The sequence below is a fragment of the Pleuronectes platessa genome, chromosome 22 (assembly GCF_947347685.1).
Source record: "Pleuronectes platessa chromosome 22, fPlePla1.1, whole genome shotgun sequence".
In the NCBI taxonomy this organism is placed as follows: domain Eukaryota; kingdom Metazoa; phylum Chordata; class Actinopteri; order Pleuronectiformes; family Pleuronectidae; genus Pleuronectes; species Pleuronectes platessa.
The window spans coordinates 17,192,368-17,207,220 of NC_070647.1; the positions used below are offsets into that span (position 1 = coordinate 17,192,368).

A 14,853-nucleotide genomic window follows, 5' to 3' on the forward strand; every position below is an offset into this window, starting at 1 on the left:
GTGGAGTGTGGGTCGCTCTCTGAGAGGTGGATATTCAATTTAAAACAAATGAGTCATGATTCACACAAAGCTCTGAATTTTACTGTAGCTTCATGATTTACATTCCCTCATCTCACCCTCAGCAGGGACAATGGGCTGTGTTTGATCCCAGTTCAGGGGGAGTGGAGAGAGGAAGGTTCGCACTCTGAGAAACTCTAGTGTTAAAGATGTATTTATCATACACAGGCTTCCATGTACATGTACACAATTACATTTACAAGTAACAAAACGTAATGTAATGTAACAAAACAAATTATGAAGCAGGTGGCATTAATGTGATAAACATGTAGATATAGTTTAATTACACATCAAATATATTTTATAAAACAATATAGTTGAGGATGTTTTTTAAATTGATGTTTCATGATTCAGAAAGGTTTGTGAAAACAGAAGGTCTGACAGTGTAGGATTTAAGGTTATACTTTTATTATTAAATATGGTTAATTGGATCTTTTGGGATAATTATCAAATAGAAGCAGTTCTAATCAATGTAAAATAATTTTAAATGATTACAATTATTATATTATTCATATTTTTTAATACAGTGTATGATTTTAAACGGAAGTTATTAGTTTTTTAACTCGGAACTATTTTCCTCCCTGGTCCGCGTATGACCCGGACTGTTTATCCCAGCGCACAGTCCGCCCCGGTAGCTCGTCCGTGTGAAGATGGCGGAGTATCTGAACGTCGTCCGAAGGGCTTTGGGACAAATAGGAGGTCACGGGGGACTGAAAGGTCTTCTCGTGCAGTTTTTCAGGTGAGTTCAGTGACACGAGTCTGTGAGAAACTTTATAATAAACCGGAAACAGAAGCGTGACTTGGTTTTATCTTGTTTTATCTCCTTTAGTCAGCTGAGCTAAGTTAGCATGTTGACAGCTAACTCAACCAGAAACAGATTGTTAAGGTCTTTTATAAACAACAATATCTAGACTGAGATAAACATTCAAAACATTAGTCGCCTCTGATTTATTCGGGTCGAAAGTTGTGTTTATTAAAGTTTTCTATTTGCTTGTTTCACGGATTGAATTTGCTAATAAATAGATTAGAGTGTGTTGTGACAGCTAACATTATTATTGTTATTGATTGTCTGCAGAGCGAATGATGTGAAGACCGGGGCCCTGATCGGAGTCGATAAATATGGAAACAAATACTTTGAGGACAATAAGCACTATTTCTTTGGTGAGTGGATTTTCCCTAAAGAACTAAATTCTTTGGTTCTTTGTCATATTATCATTTTTACAACATTGTTTTTTTTGCAATCAGTTCTAAGGATATTGCTTTTTGTTGTTGTTTTTAGGGCGACATCGCTGGGTGCTCTACACCACAGAGATGAACGGAAAGAACACCATGTGGGAGGTGGACGGCAGCATGGTGCCTGCGGAATGGTACGATCCGTGTTTTATTGTGAAAGTAATACAATAAACAACAGTAGCTGAATATGTAACAATTAATTTATCGGGAAAGACAATAACTTTATCTCTAATCTAGTTCAAATCATGTAATCAGGACGGTGTGAAAATGGCCTAAAACACTTAATGAAACAATTCAAGTGCTGTCATGAGATTTTGTTTTAAATTTCTGAAATCATCCACAGAGGTCATCAGGTTTAAAACATTTATGAAACTTCCTCATATGCAACAAGGGCTCAAATCTCAGGATCAATAAAAATGTATATCTGTGTTCTTTAGGCATCGCTGGCTGCACTGTATGACCGACGACCCCCCCACCACACACCCACCGGAGCCCAAGAAGTTCCTGGCTGAGGTTCACCAGTTCAACGTGAGCGGCAGCGCGCAGCAGTACGTGCCGTACTCCACCACCCGCAAGAAGGTCCACGAGTGGGTTCCACCCAAAGCTGCAGACCAGTGACCTCCCAGTGCACGTTGCATTCTCCACTCTGTAAATTAATGGTTTCCTGCCTCTGTATCCAACATGTCCTCGAATAAAATCTCTACACAAATGTTTGAAATGAGCGTCGCAGTCCTTACATGAAGCTTTGTGTTGAGAATTGATTCCTGTTGGATGAAGCTCCAATATCTGACATATTAGGAATCTTCTGCTAAACTGCAAAAATATTATATTCTGGTTTCTGATCAACCTCTGCAGCCAAATGGAATCAACTAAAAAATATTAAATACACGGTCACAGTGCAACTTCAAAGCTTCTGAAGAGTTGGGTTTAAATAATGTTTTAAAGCTGCACAGTTCAGTCTCTGATCGATTGATTGATCGTCTAATTGTTGTGTAATTGCAGTAACAGTGAATTCTTCTTTATAGACTCAGCCTGATAATCATCACAAACAGTATTTAAACCAGGTACATCCTCTATTTCAGTACCGGGGCACTGAGTCCAGTGGTTTGTGTCTCCGTCAGTTTACTGCACAGAGTCTCTGTTGCATGTTAATCTGCAGGATTATGCTGAGCTGAGGGGAAGTTGCAACATGCAGCATTTCTCACTGAGGTGCAAAGAGATTCTGCAGAGCTGACGAGTGTGTGTGGAAGTGACCGGACTCAAAATACTCACACACACACACCCACACACTCATGACTCAGTCTCTGTGAAACTCCAGCCAGGACCAGAACTCTCATGTAGGACTGAGGACTCAGAGGTTTGTGCTGTGTTTTATTTCCACTTTTTGAACACTAAACTTAGATATTTAGGATATTCAGACACATTGTAGTTACTATTGTATTTCTACTGCATTTCAGATGGAAATACTGTATTTTTTGCAGCTTTAATGAATCCTGAGTAACTAAATAAACAAGTTATTTTAAATAAATAAAATAACATAGTGTCTCTCATATGTAACAGAGTCTTGTTTCTAAGAGTTATTATCACTTCCACCAAAACGTAATCAGCTGGTTCCTGTTAATTAATTTCTTAGGCCTTGACAGGTCAAATAAATATCCAGCATTTAATTAACAAAGTAAGGTTATTAATTACAAGTGATGTGTGTGTCAGATCTCACATGAATCATCTGAAAACCTCTTGGAGTTATCAGGTGACTCTTTGACGAATGGACGAATACTGAAATAGTTAAAACTACGAAAAGTAAAATGCTGCTTATTAATTTCACATAGATTCATAAATTAATCACAGAGGCAAGATTATGTGGAAAAAGAGCTTTTATTTTGTAGAATTTGACAAATAAACAAAAACATTAGTGATTTGCTGGTACTTCTGGTTTCAGGGAACCGGAGCAGTTCAATGAGGAAACTCACAGTTTCATTCCTTTCTCCTCGAGAGGACCGTTTAGAGGAGGAAGGTGAAGAAGAAGAGGAGAAAGAAAAAGAAGAAGAAGAGGAAAGTCAGCTCAATGTGAGTTCCCTCTGTGTATGTCTGTTTGTGTGTGTGTGTGTGTGTGTGTGTGTGTGAGTGTTTTGTATCCAAGAGGGGGCGTCGTTCCTTTTGATTTGCATCCAGGAGGCAGCTCTGTCACCTCGGCTGCATCACACAGGCTCTCAGGGCTCCTGGCGTCCTCTTGACTCAGCGTTTTCAGAACAACAAGCCTCTCTGGTCTTTATTTAGAAACCACAGGAGACTGGTCCTGTTCAGAATGGACACCAGACAAAGAACCTGAAATGAATTATTAAAATCAATGAGCTGGAAAAATGCTCAGACAGTCGACAGTAAACCTGAGCTGTGGCTGACGTTCCCCACAACCTGAAGTCAAATTCACATTGGACGGATGCTCTGTCTTCATCCTGCATTAGCTGAGAGCCAGCGTCTGATTCATCAACTGCAAATGGAGCAGATAATCCCTCTTGTAATTGCTGATGCAGCATTAAATGCTGCTGGTGGTGCTGGTGCCAGCTGGGCACCAGAAACAGACTGAAGAGTCTTGATGTCGAGAAACGCTCCTCTGTCTGGACCTCTGCGGCTTCCCCCCCCCCTGCCAACTGTCATATCTACTGACTGTCCTCCTCCTCCTCTGATCCTCCATCCCTCTCTCCCTCCTCCTCTGAACCTCCATCCCTCTCTCCTTCCTCCTCCCCTCCTCTTGCATCATTAATGCCAGACTTCCTCCCTTGGCACAGCTTTGACTCCTGCAGGAGCGTCTGAGATCCTTAATGAGTATTTATACACTGGACCGTTTTTTAAAGGACTTTCGGGGCCTGGGGGGAACCAAGCTGCAGAAATGTCAACTTCCCATATCTGTTCATTTAACATGTGTGTGTGTTTCTGCACCCAAGAGGGGGGGAAACCTAAAGTGAGGCACAGAGGGAAAAGATACACAAACAAAACATTTATCCGTTGAATAAATGTTTTGTCGGTTCCGAACTCTCCAGATAAAAAAAGACGAAGCCGCACCTGTTTATTATCCTGGGAGTCGTCTACTCGACAAGGAGCAACACTCCCACTCATAAAGAAGGTCTTTGAACAGGAGTGGGAGGGGGTGCAGAGTCCAGCCACACACACACACACACACACACACACACACACACACACACACACACACACACACACACAGGCTGTTATCTGGCTCCACAGACTTGAAGAGCTGTCACAGTATCCATCCTGTAGAGAGCGTTCACCCCTCAGGGCTCGAGTCTGGCTGGAGATTCCTGCATTAACTCAAAATTCCCACACTCCTTCATTCCCTGACCCCCCCCCCACCGCCCCCCCACAGCCCTCTCCACCCATGATAGGCAGTAAAGGTTGCTGTCAGACGTGTGCCCGCCCCGAGCCGGTGGAGGGTGGCAGATTGGGGATCTGAGTAAATACCTCCTCCTGGTTGCTTCTTGCCTTTTAAGGTGGTCTTTCCCCAGCAGGGCAGAATGTGTGAGGACGCTGGAGGTCAGGAACGCAGCTCGGGACGAGGCAGTGCTCGAGCAAGTTGGGATTCGAGTGAGTGATAGCTGCAGAAACAGGAAGAGAAAACATTTCACAATAACAAACACACACACAAACACCCACACACACGCACACACACACACTCCTCCCCCTCAGAGGGAAGTCCTCTCCCTCCAGAGACACACACACACACACACACACACACACAGCTCTCTGATATGCAGGGGTCCTCTGGAGCTGCTGTGACATGCACTTTGACCCCAGGCGGTGAGGAAGAGGAGGCATGAGGAAGAACCACAGCGCTGTTCCACTCATCTACGTGACGGAGGTACAGCGTTTGCACTTGTTCTGATCCAGAATCTGTCTCCCTGCTGTCGGGGTTTGCTTCTGTTCTGTGTTTTTTGAGCTGTTCTGCATGAATGAAAAGATGAATTCAGTCTTCAGATGTAATCAGCTGTGAGTTACTGCCCCCGTGAACCCTGCGTTCACTCGTGTTACATTAACGTAACACAGAGAAAGTTGAGTTATCACTGAAATGCGCTCTATTACAAACCAAGACTGTTAATTGTCTAACCCTGGCTTTCTCTGTGCAGCTTTCTGTCAGAAGATAATTGATTTCTAAGGGTTTTAAGCCTGAGAGAGTTGATTTCACACAGATTTCTTCATGTTATTTAACTTTATTTTGTTGTTGTTATTGCAAGATCTGTTACAGTTGAGTAAGACAAGTTTCAGCACGTCTCTCTCTCTATGTGAAATGTGTAATTGGCCTCTGCTGCTTGAGTAACGCCTGAGGAATGTCTACATCAAGCCATAGATCAGGGACAGGCTCTCACACTGCACAGAGCTTTGTATCATCTACAACATCCCTGGAGTTTCTCTGTCTCCCAGCATTGGAGCAGGAGGTTGTGTCCCTCCTGTCCGTCTCTGTCTCAGCCGCCCGGGTCATGTGTCTGAAAGAGAAGCATCCCTGGGCCAGTCCCTGCCCAGTGTCAGTGTGCGTAATGTGCTGACGCTGCACGTCTCTGCGTCTGCCAGTATGTGCTCAACAAAATGCTGCTAAACAGCATGTTATGTAAGCCCTCTGGTATAATGGGGCTCTTCCTGCCAGCCCATAAACAAGGAAACAAAAAAAGGAAGAAGACGCAGGACATTTTTTATCGCTCCTCAGTGTTTTTTCAGCCTCTTCAAGGTCTCAGCTCTGCAGAAAAGTTGTGCAGCAGCAACACAATCGTGTTTTCACAGCTCCTGCAGCCTCGATGTGTTGTTACATCCTCTGTCTGCACAGACCTTTAGAGACGTGGCTTCTCCCTGGAACTGTGAACTCTGCTCACTTCCATGTGTTAACCATGGAGACCATCACTGTCTCCGATAATTCAAGACCTTGATTCACAGGCTGCTTTCATCCACACCCACCCCCCCCCCCCCGGGTCTGCTCTCTCATTAAGTCGTGTTTCTCCCAGAGCAGAGGTGATATCTCTGAGGACATCACAGTGCAACGTGTCAACAACATCAGTTTTTTTTCCTGCTCATTGCGGTGGTTGTTGTGTGTTGTTTTGTGTGTTTATCCTCACGTGCACTCTGTGTGAGGACATTTGCTCGATTTTTGTCCCCTTAAATTTACATTTAAGTTGCCTTGAAACTTTGTGACATTTACTTCCTCCTCCAGGATGAATGGTTGCGACCTTGGTCACGATTTTAAATAGTGTCCATTAGTGTGGTTTATGACCACGTTCCTGTAGATGGATGATATTCCAGCTGCATTTGGCTCAGAGCTCAGCCTCACAGAGCTGGAGGCTCGGCTGCAGCCTCGTGTTGTTTCTGTTTCTCAGCGTGAAGGGCACTTTCATTTGTCACCTGTTTAATTTACTGGCTTTCGTACAACCAGCCTCTCCCATCAATCATGTGCCATTCATTCCAGCAGATTCCTCAGAATATCTCTTACCTCGCAATGTATACAATGCAGGTATTGCAATATACAATTTCAATAGACTGAGAAAACATATTAATCAGCTCTGCAGCGATGAGGAGCAGCTTTATTTCTGATGATAAATAAAAGATATCCTCTGGCAGAGTCAGTCACACTCAGTGTAAGAGATTGTGAACTGTGTGTTCTACCCACTCTCCTCGGGCGCTGATTTCAAAACCACGGGGACGGATTGCAAATAATCCAAAAGTACAGATTTACCCATGGCTATTTTTTCAGTGATGAGAATCGAGTTCTGACTCAGAGAGGAAGTGCAATTATTTCCAGTACAACCCCGGGGTGAACTCTGATTGAGCAAGTTACAGCTCATCTTTAAATAGCTCGTATTGTTCAACCGAGACAATCAAACTGTGATATTCAAATTATTCTAATTATGATGATCTGAAAGAGAAGATTCTCACACTTTCAAAGCAGGAACCAATAGGTGTTTGTTTAATTAAATTCTCCTCTTAGGCTCTTCGTTGATTTATCATTTCAATAATAACAACATTCATTATGGAAAACTCTGCACGTCCTTCACTGGCATCTTGTCAGGAGTCACAACCTCATTAACCACATGGCCTCTCACACACTGATTAGACAGGAGCTACGTGTGTGTGTGTGTTTAACTCCCCTGATGAGGACAGTGACATTCAATCACTACCAGGTGTCTGTTGGTGCCTCACACACACACACACACACACACACACACACACACACACACACACACACACACACACACACATTAATATAAGCTGTCATACTGTTTCCATCAATTTCTCATCAGGTTTGTTATACATGGACCATTCCATTTTTCACCATGGCAGCGAGAGATGATGCTAGTGACCATCAGGCCTCAGCTCTGACAGATATTAACTTGAGTCTCTGTTCATGTGAGAAGTAAAACATCTATTATCACCACCTTCATGTTGCAGAGCCGAGGATCTGTTTCTCAGAGAGATAAGGATAATAAATCCCTGTCAATCGAACTTTGTGTAATCACCTGTAATATATATAATAATAATAATAATAATCTGTCCATCTGAACCAAAGTCGTTTCTTCAACTTGACCTACATTAAAGGCATTATTATTATCAGCGGCAGTGTGTGTGTGTGTTTTGGGGAAGTGTAGAACACAAAAATAAATGCACCTTGTTTGTGTGAATAAGTCCAGTGCAGGTCTGAAGGTTTTATTTATACCTGACTCTTCTGACTCAGCTTCATTAACATGTAACCTTGTCTGTGTCCTCAGCCTGCAGACACCTGCTCCAGCAGGGTAAACAGGATCTGTACCGTAAACAAAGGTTCAGTGTTTTTCTCTCAGTGAAGTCAGCAGTTAAATACAATGTTAGATTCCTCTTCTGCTTTTCTAATATTTCAATAAGCCAATGGCGATGGACAGATTTGGAAATATAATAATTCACTACATATTTCGAGTTTTATTTTGTTGATGTAGCTATGGATAGCGAGCCACAAAAGACGCTAGCTAGCTAACACCTAGTCAGTATTGTGCATATTGCTCTTTCTCACTAGTAATGGATAGCAAAATAAGAGCCCTGACTCGTCCTGCTGTAAATGAACATAATTAATTTGTCTGTATCCTGACACATTAATAATGGAGCTTGTCTCAAACCAGCTGGTTGAAACATCTTCTTTTTCATCTCTCTCGGACCTTTAATGTCTCACCTCTGGGGTTTTTTCTGTCCCTTAAATTCTCTTTCCCTCTTCGCCCACAGCTTTCGCAGCAGGTGTCATTTAATCCACAGACTAAAACATTCTCCAAAGGGACCTCAAACCACTCAGGGAAAAGACAAAGGAAATGAAATGTCACGAGCTGCCGCTGCAGGGTCGGCTCTGACGTAGGGGGGCATACGGAGGGATGACACATGAAAGCGTGGCTCGAGCCCCCACATGCTTTGAAAGTCTGACCCCTTAGATATTTATTTCAAACGGCCTCTGGTGCCCTGAGTGAGGCGGCTCCGTCCTTTATGCAAGCAGTCGTACATTCTGATGGTCCAGAGAGCCTCACGTGGTGATACAGCAATGTTTTAATGATGTAGTGTGTGTAATATAATCCTTTCTGTGATCTTCATGAGGTGAGAGGCCAAGGCCTGAAGTTCTATCTATCTATCTATCTATCTATCTATCTATCTATCTATCTATCTATCTATCTATCTATCTATCTATCTATCTCTCTCTCTATCTATCCATACACCTATCTATCTATCTATCTATCTATCTATCTATCTATCCATACACCTATCTATCTATCTGTCTATCTATCTATCTATGTATCCATCCATCTATCTATCTATCTATCTATCTATCTATCTATCTATCTATCTATCTATCTATCTATCTATCTATCTATCTATCTATCTATCTATCTATCTCTCTATATCTATCTATCTATCTATCTATCTATCTATCTATCTATCTATCTATCTATCTATCTATCTATCTATCTATCTATCTATCTATCTATCTATCTGTCTATCCATCTATCTCTCTATCCATCTATCTATCCATACACCTATATATCTATCTCTCTATCTATCTATCTATCCATACACCTCTCTATCTATCTATCTATCTATCTATCTATCTATCTATCTCTCTCTCTCTCTCTCTCTCTCTCTCTCTATCTATCTATCTATCTATCTATCTATCTATCTATCTATCTATCTATCTATCTATCTATCTATCTATCTATCTGTCTGTCTGTCTGTCTGTCTGTCTGTCTGTCTGTCTGTCTGTCTGTCTGTCTGTCTGTCTGTCTGTCTGTCTGTCTGTCTGTCTGTCTGTCTGTCTGTCTGTCTGTCTGTCTGTCTGTCTGTCTGTCTGTCTGTCTGTCTGTCTGTCTGTCTGTCTCTCTCTCTCTCTCTCTCTCTCTCTATCATCCTGTTTTCATGTAGTTTTTAAGGGAGAAATACTGACTCACATTCCCAAGTGGGAATTTATAACCTGGGGCCTCAAACCTCCCGGCTACAGCCCCCCCGCGTCCTTGTGTCTTTTCTACCCATTCCGGCTTCAGACTTCCATCAGTACCATCACTGCCAACAGCAGTAAAACTACAGCAGGGTTATTTTGTGGCCGTGTTATTCACCTTGACAGAGCTGCATCTGTCTGCTGCGGAGCTTCATCTCCTCTCCGCCTCAATCCACCGCCAGAGCGCAATAAAAACAACTGCCAAACCTTTTCCATCCCCAGCGAGTCCATTCAAGTGCCCCATTGATTTAGTCCCCCTGCTAGGCTTGGACAAAAGGCACGGCTGGAAAGCAAGGAACCATAGTCCTCCCTGAAGAAATGCTATTATCGAGGCTGAAAGAGCTCAGGGAGCATGAGGAGGAGGAGGAGGAGGAGGAGGAGGAGGAGGAGGAGGACTGATGTTAGTTTGTTTGAAAGAGTTGCTTTTGAGGTGCAGAGAGAGAGAGAAGAAGAAGAGGCAACAAACTTTTCTCCAAAGGAGGAGGAGGAGGAGGAGGAGGAGGAGGAGGAGGTGCATGAGATGTCAGAGAGAGACACTCTATGGACATTTTCCGCCTACAGTGGAATTTATAATATCAACAATGGATCAACTAAATTAAAGCTGATACTTATATCTCTGATGGGTTTTATGAGTGAAGCACCAAACAGATACAAACAGATGTGACTCTTGTGATTCCTAAAGCTTCGTTTCAGTCTCCGTTGGACTTCCCTGTCGTATCTGATCCAGCTGCTGGAGTTCATTTCTTATTACCTCTGCCTGGTGAAGCTCAGACTGATTAATCACTGTCACTGTCACAGCAGCAGCAGCCTCCTCCCTCGTGCTCTCTATCCCCTCGAGTCGCCGCTTGCTTGTGTTCTCGTGCACGTATAAGGATCATTACTCGTCCACTATCGAGCCTAATGGGGCTTATCAGCATCAATAGATGGAAAGACCATTTATTTAGCCCAAGTGACGGCTCCATCATTTTCAGCTGCAAGATCCTTACATATTATATTTTAGTTTTTCAGAGAGACACAGATCAGGAGCTCGGTGACGGAGGAGAGGCTACGTCATTAGAAGGGGGTCACTGAATATGAAATGCTAAGGTGCAGCAAGAGAGATAAAAGCTATGAGGCTGGGAAATTATCTTCCAAGAAGGGGGGGGGGGGGCATCATGAAAGAAAATGTAATTGCTGGCACAGACGCATCAACTTGTAATATTAATAAAAAGGGGGAGAGAAGGGAGGTTGACAGATTTAAAAAAAAAAAACGAGAGGGGGATTTGAGGACAGGTGACACACAGGCACAGAGAGACGAGGACGAGGTGAGATGAAAGGTGGGAGGGGGGTTCTCTGGGGGCTATGTTCCCACTATAACCCATTATAACTTCTCTGCACCAGTTACTGAGCCCAAAGGACGTGCATGTGTCTCGCTGCTTGATGGATTCTGACTGAAGGGATGTTGTTTTCACTTTGCTCCGGTTCGTGCGACAAGTAAACGACGCGTTACAGCACTGCAGCATTTTGTCTCTGAGCTCTAGTGTCACATTATAAACACATTAGTGCATCACATCGTGTACAGGGACATTATCAAGGCAGCAGATTGGTGTCAACATAGTCTCTTTACTGTCTCTGGAGCTCCTGAAGTTATTAGGTTCATTCCCTGTCTGAGAAAAGGCATGCAAGATTAATTAAATACGATCTCCTCCCTAGTTTTAATCTCATCCCTGTAACTCAAGTCCACTGGACAGTTTTTATTACGTCCACAGAAAGAGAGTGGGCGAGTGTCTGCCGGAGTGGAAATGAGATATTAGAAGAAATGAGGAAGCAGAGAGACGGCTCTTCTCACAGGGAGACGACGCCAGGGACATCCAGTTTCAACTTCCTGTCTGACTCAGAGACGCAACCGGGTTAAAACAGCTGCGTGTCAATTGTCACCTGTTTTCTCACATAGGCAGTCAATGAAGTCACTTACACAGAAAGAGAGAGATATGATAATTTGATATCAGCTCTGACGTTAATTTTACTGGCAGGGACGTAAAGAGTTTAAACACTGGAGGTGGTTACAGGTATCGAATGACAGAATCTAGCAGCATTAAAATCAGTTGAAGTGACTCAGTCAGTGACACTTGTGGGTTTGCAAGTTTGTTTTCAAGGGAGATTACGCTAAAAACCATTTGGTCACATGATGGTCGATTGGGATGACGGTGGCAGCTGATTGTGGTTTATGATAACAACCAGATTGCTCAGCTACACAACGTGTCTGCTCAGCTACACTTTTATCATTGGCAATTGTGGGTAGTTTCCTTCTCTTTTGTTGAGGTTTTAGAAAAGAGGAAGTTGCATCTTGTGAAGTTCGATGAGACAAACTGTGATGTGTGATTATGGGCCATACAAATAACATTTGATTGATTAGTTTGGTTGAGTATGGCTCTTTTTTACATTTTCACTGATTTCCCAGAGAATAATTCATATTTCACATAAAGGGAACTGATTTTTCTGCAGTGCACTAACTGAGGATATGAGGACATGTGGACGCTTCTTATCTATATCGTCTCCTATTTTTTTTATAAACTATGTGGACAGATTTATTAGATATATCTCCAACATATTGTACTTTAATCAACAACACAGGCATAGCTTCAAGACATTATCTTTACTAATTCAAAGTTGTTGTGTTGCGTTGCATTTCATCATATGAGTTTTCCTGTTTTTCCCCCGGTGCTGCAGTTGCACTGACGTCAGATGTTCAGCTACAGAACTATTAAATTATTCGTGATGTGATTTTAAAGCATTTTTTTGCGGCTTCAGACTTTATTTGTTAGTTTTTTTTGTCCACTCAGCAACAACAGAAGCCATTAAAGAAAAGAAGAAGCTATAAAAATAACCTTAAAATGAAACAATGTGCTGAGACATGGTCAAATGGTCTGTGGAGCTGTGGTGAGCTGTGAAGTCAGGTGATCATTTCTTTGTGGGTTCATCCCTTTGAGTGATATTATAGTTATATTACTATTGCAAATATATGAATTTTAATCAGTGGAGCCTAAAAAAACGATTGCACATTGTGTAACGCACAAAAGGAACATCATCAGAGTGTTTGTGATCCCTCCCTTCCACTTTCTAAAATCCAACCACGAACATCCGGACCCACCCCTGACCTAAACATTCCATAACCCCTACAGAATGTTCCTATTTGCCTTCTAAATATCCCACAATCCCTCTGGAACGTCCCCCCCCCCCTTCATCAAAACATCATGGAATCCCCTCCCAACGTTCCAATCTCCCTCGTACATTCCCGGGAGCCTCGGCCAGCACGACGTGAACTTTGTCCTCATCTAAAACAAATCCGGAGCCCCACCTATAAACGCACCAGTATCAGTATCCCCTGCGTGGAGTGATGTCACGGCTGAGACGCAGACAGGAAGCGCGGGAGGAAGTCTATAAAGAACACAAACCGCTGGTGGGGACAGGGAACAATGGAGTCTTGAGATAAACAGTGTGGACGCTGCACACGCAAATGCACATGTGATTTTTACATCATCTTATTGCTCAAGCTGTTGTAGGACTATAGTGGAGTGTCCATTTTAATCTGTTTGCAATGTTCAGTTCTCTTGTGCTGTGTTGATGCTCTGGAGCTACTTCAGAATTAGTCCTTGACCTCAGTGAGTCCTCCTCAAACTGCTCTCTACTGTCTACTTCTTTGTTGTTTGTGTTCATCCTACCTGGTTTGCCTGCAATGGAGATTTCACTTATCAAATGAAACTGAAAAGCATTTTACATAAGCCAGAAGTAGGTTTTAGCTGATGCCCTCTCTGCACCGAATCAATGCGGCGCACAGAGAGAGAGCACCAATCAGGCCATAATTAAATGTCACATTTAACTCCCCGCCTGTTATCTCTCTTTCACACGCACGAGCATGGATTTTATAAATCGATACCCGGGGGGGGAAATGGACTGGAAGTTTATTAGTTTTTTTTTCAGGATTGATCACAGCACAGAGACTTGTTGTCGCTGTCTGTCCCCGAGCTGTGGCAATGATCTTTTCTAACTATGCTCACAAGCGCCTCATGGAAACGATGTGATTCAATCAGCCTGGATCTCGTTCAGATCTCGGCCCCTGCAGGCAGACCTCCACGCCAGGTGCTGCGTTCGGCCCGGCAGGCTGAATCACTGAGTGTCCAACCTATCGGCACACACGGACTTGTCAAAATGAGTAACTGGCTGATGACTCCCTCGCCGGCCTCATGCATGAGAGAAAAGAAAGTGATGAGGAATGACAGAGGAGAAAGAGAAAGAAGAGCGAGATATGAAAAAACCTGTGAGGAGACCACAGCAAGTGAACTAAAATAAGAAATGAGGAAGTTGTCACTTATTCTTCCTGTTGGACAGTAAACTATCAGCAGGTCCAGATCCTATGACACGGCCACTGGCGATACTAATTGGTTTCTTTATCGGACGGCAAGATTAGACCTGCCGTGCGTTTAAATCATTCATGACTCATTCCCCAGACCTTCGTGGGGGTTATTCATCTATATCCTTTCACTGGAGATGTGGCCGGTGTCATGTAAACCTCTTTCATTTATCTCATTACAAAGGGGGACCAGGTCTTTTGGTCGGCTGTAAACACAAGATATATAACAAGACGGCCTGTAAACGATGGGAATGTGGAGTTGAGGACTAATGAGGACGAACATGAAGCTTTAGAAGTCTCTCGGGGAAAATAATGACCAACTGGTAATAAAAAACACCCGATGCATTGATAAACAACCCAGCATCGCATTCCAGAGGGTTAATGAGATGGAGTGAGTTCTTAAAACGTTCTGTCGACTTTGTCTCATATTTATATAGAGGAAAAGTTATTTTGTCATAATCACCTTTATTGATTTATTGCTTAGCCCTATTAGGTTAAGATAGATCTACCTACCTATCTATCTATCTATCTATCTATCTATCTATCTATCTATCTAACTATCTACCTTTCTATCCTTATATTCTTCTATTCATCCATCCGTCCATCAATCCGTCCGCCCGTCCATATCTATCTTTGTATATGTCTGTTTGCCTGTCTGTCTATATATTTATCTAACCAT

General features: G+C 42.8%; 2 protein-coding genes across 2 annotated transcripts in view; both read left to right on the top strand.

Annotated features, from left to right (window-relative positions):
- The first annotated feature begins 670 nt into the window (after window positions 1-670).
- Window positions 671-2,008, top strand: ndufa12 (NADH:ubiquinone oxidoreductase subunit A12). Its single transcript, XM_053414605.1, has 4 exons — window positions 671-796; window positions 1,133-1,218; window positions 1,337-1,424; window positions 1,728-2,008. The coding sequence occupies exons 1-4, from the start codon at window positions 708-710 to the stop codon at window positions 1,906-1,908; spliced, it is 444 nt and encodes a 147-aa protein (XP_053270580.1). The 5' UTR covers window positions 671-707; the 3' UTR covers window positions 1,909-2,008.
- A 2,683-nt stretch (window positions 2,009-4,691) lies between these two features.
- Window positions 4,692-14,853, top strand: part of tmcc3 (transmembrane and coiled-coil domain family 3) — a 30,474-nt gene continuing 20,312 nt past the window's right edge. Inside the window, exon 1 of the mRNA XM_053414604.1 lies at window positions 4,692-5,161. Within this exon, the coding sequence (XP_053270579.1) occupies window positions 5,117-5,161 (45 nt within the window). The 5' untranslated portion in view covers window positions 4,692-5,116. The remainder of the gene's footprint in view (window positions 5,162-14,853) is intronic.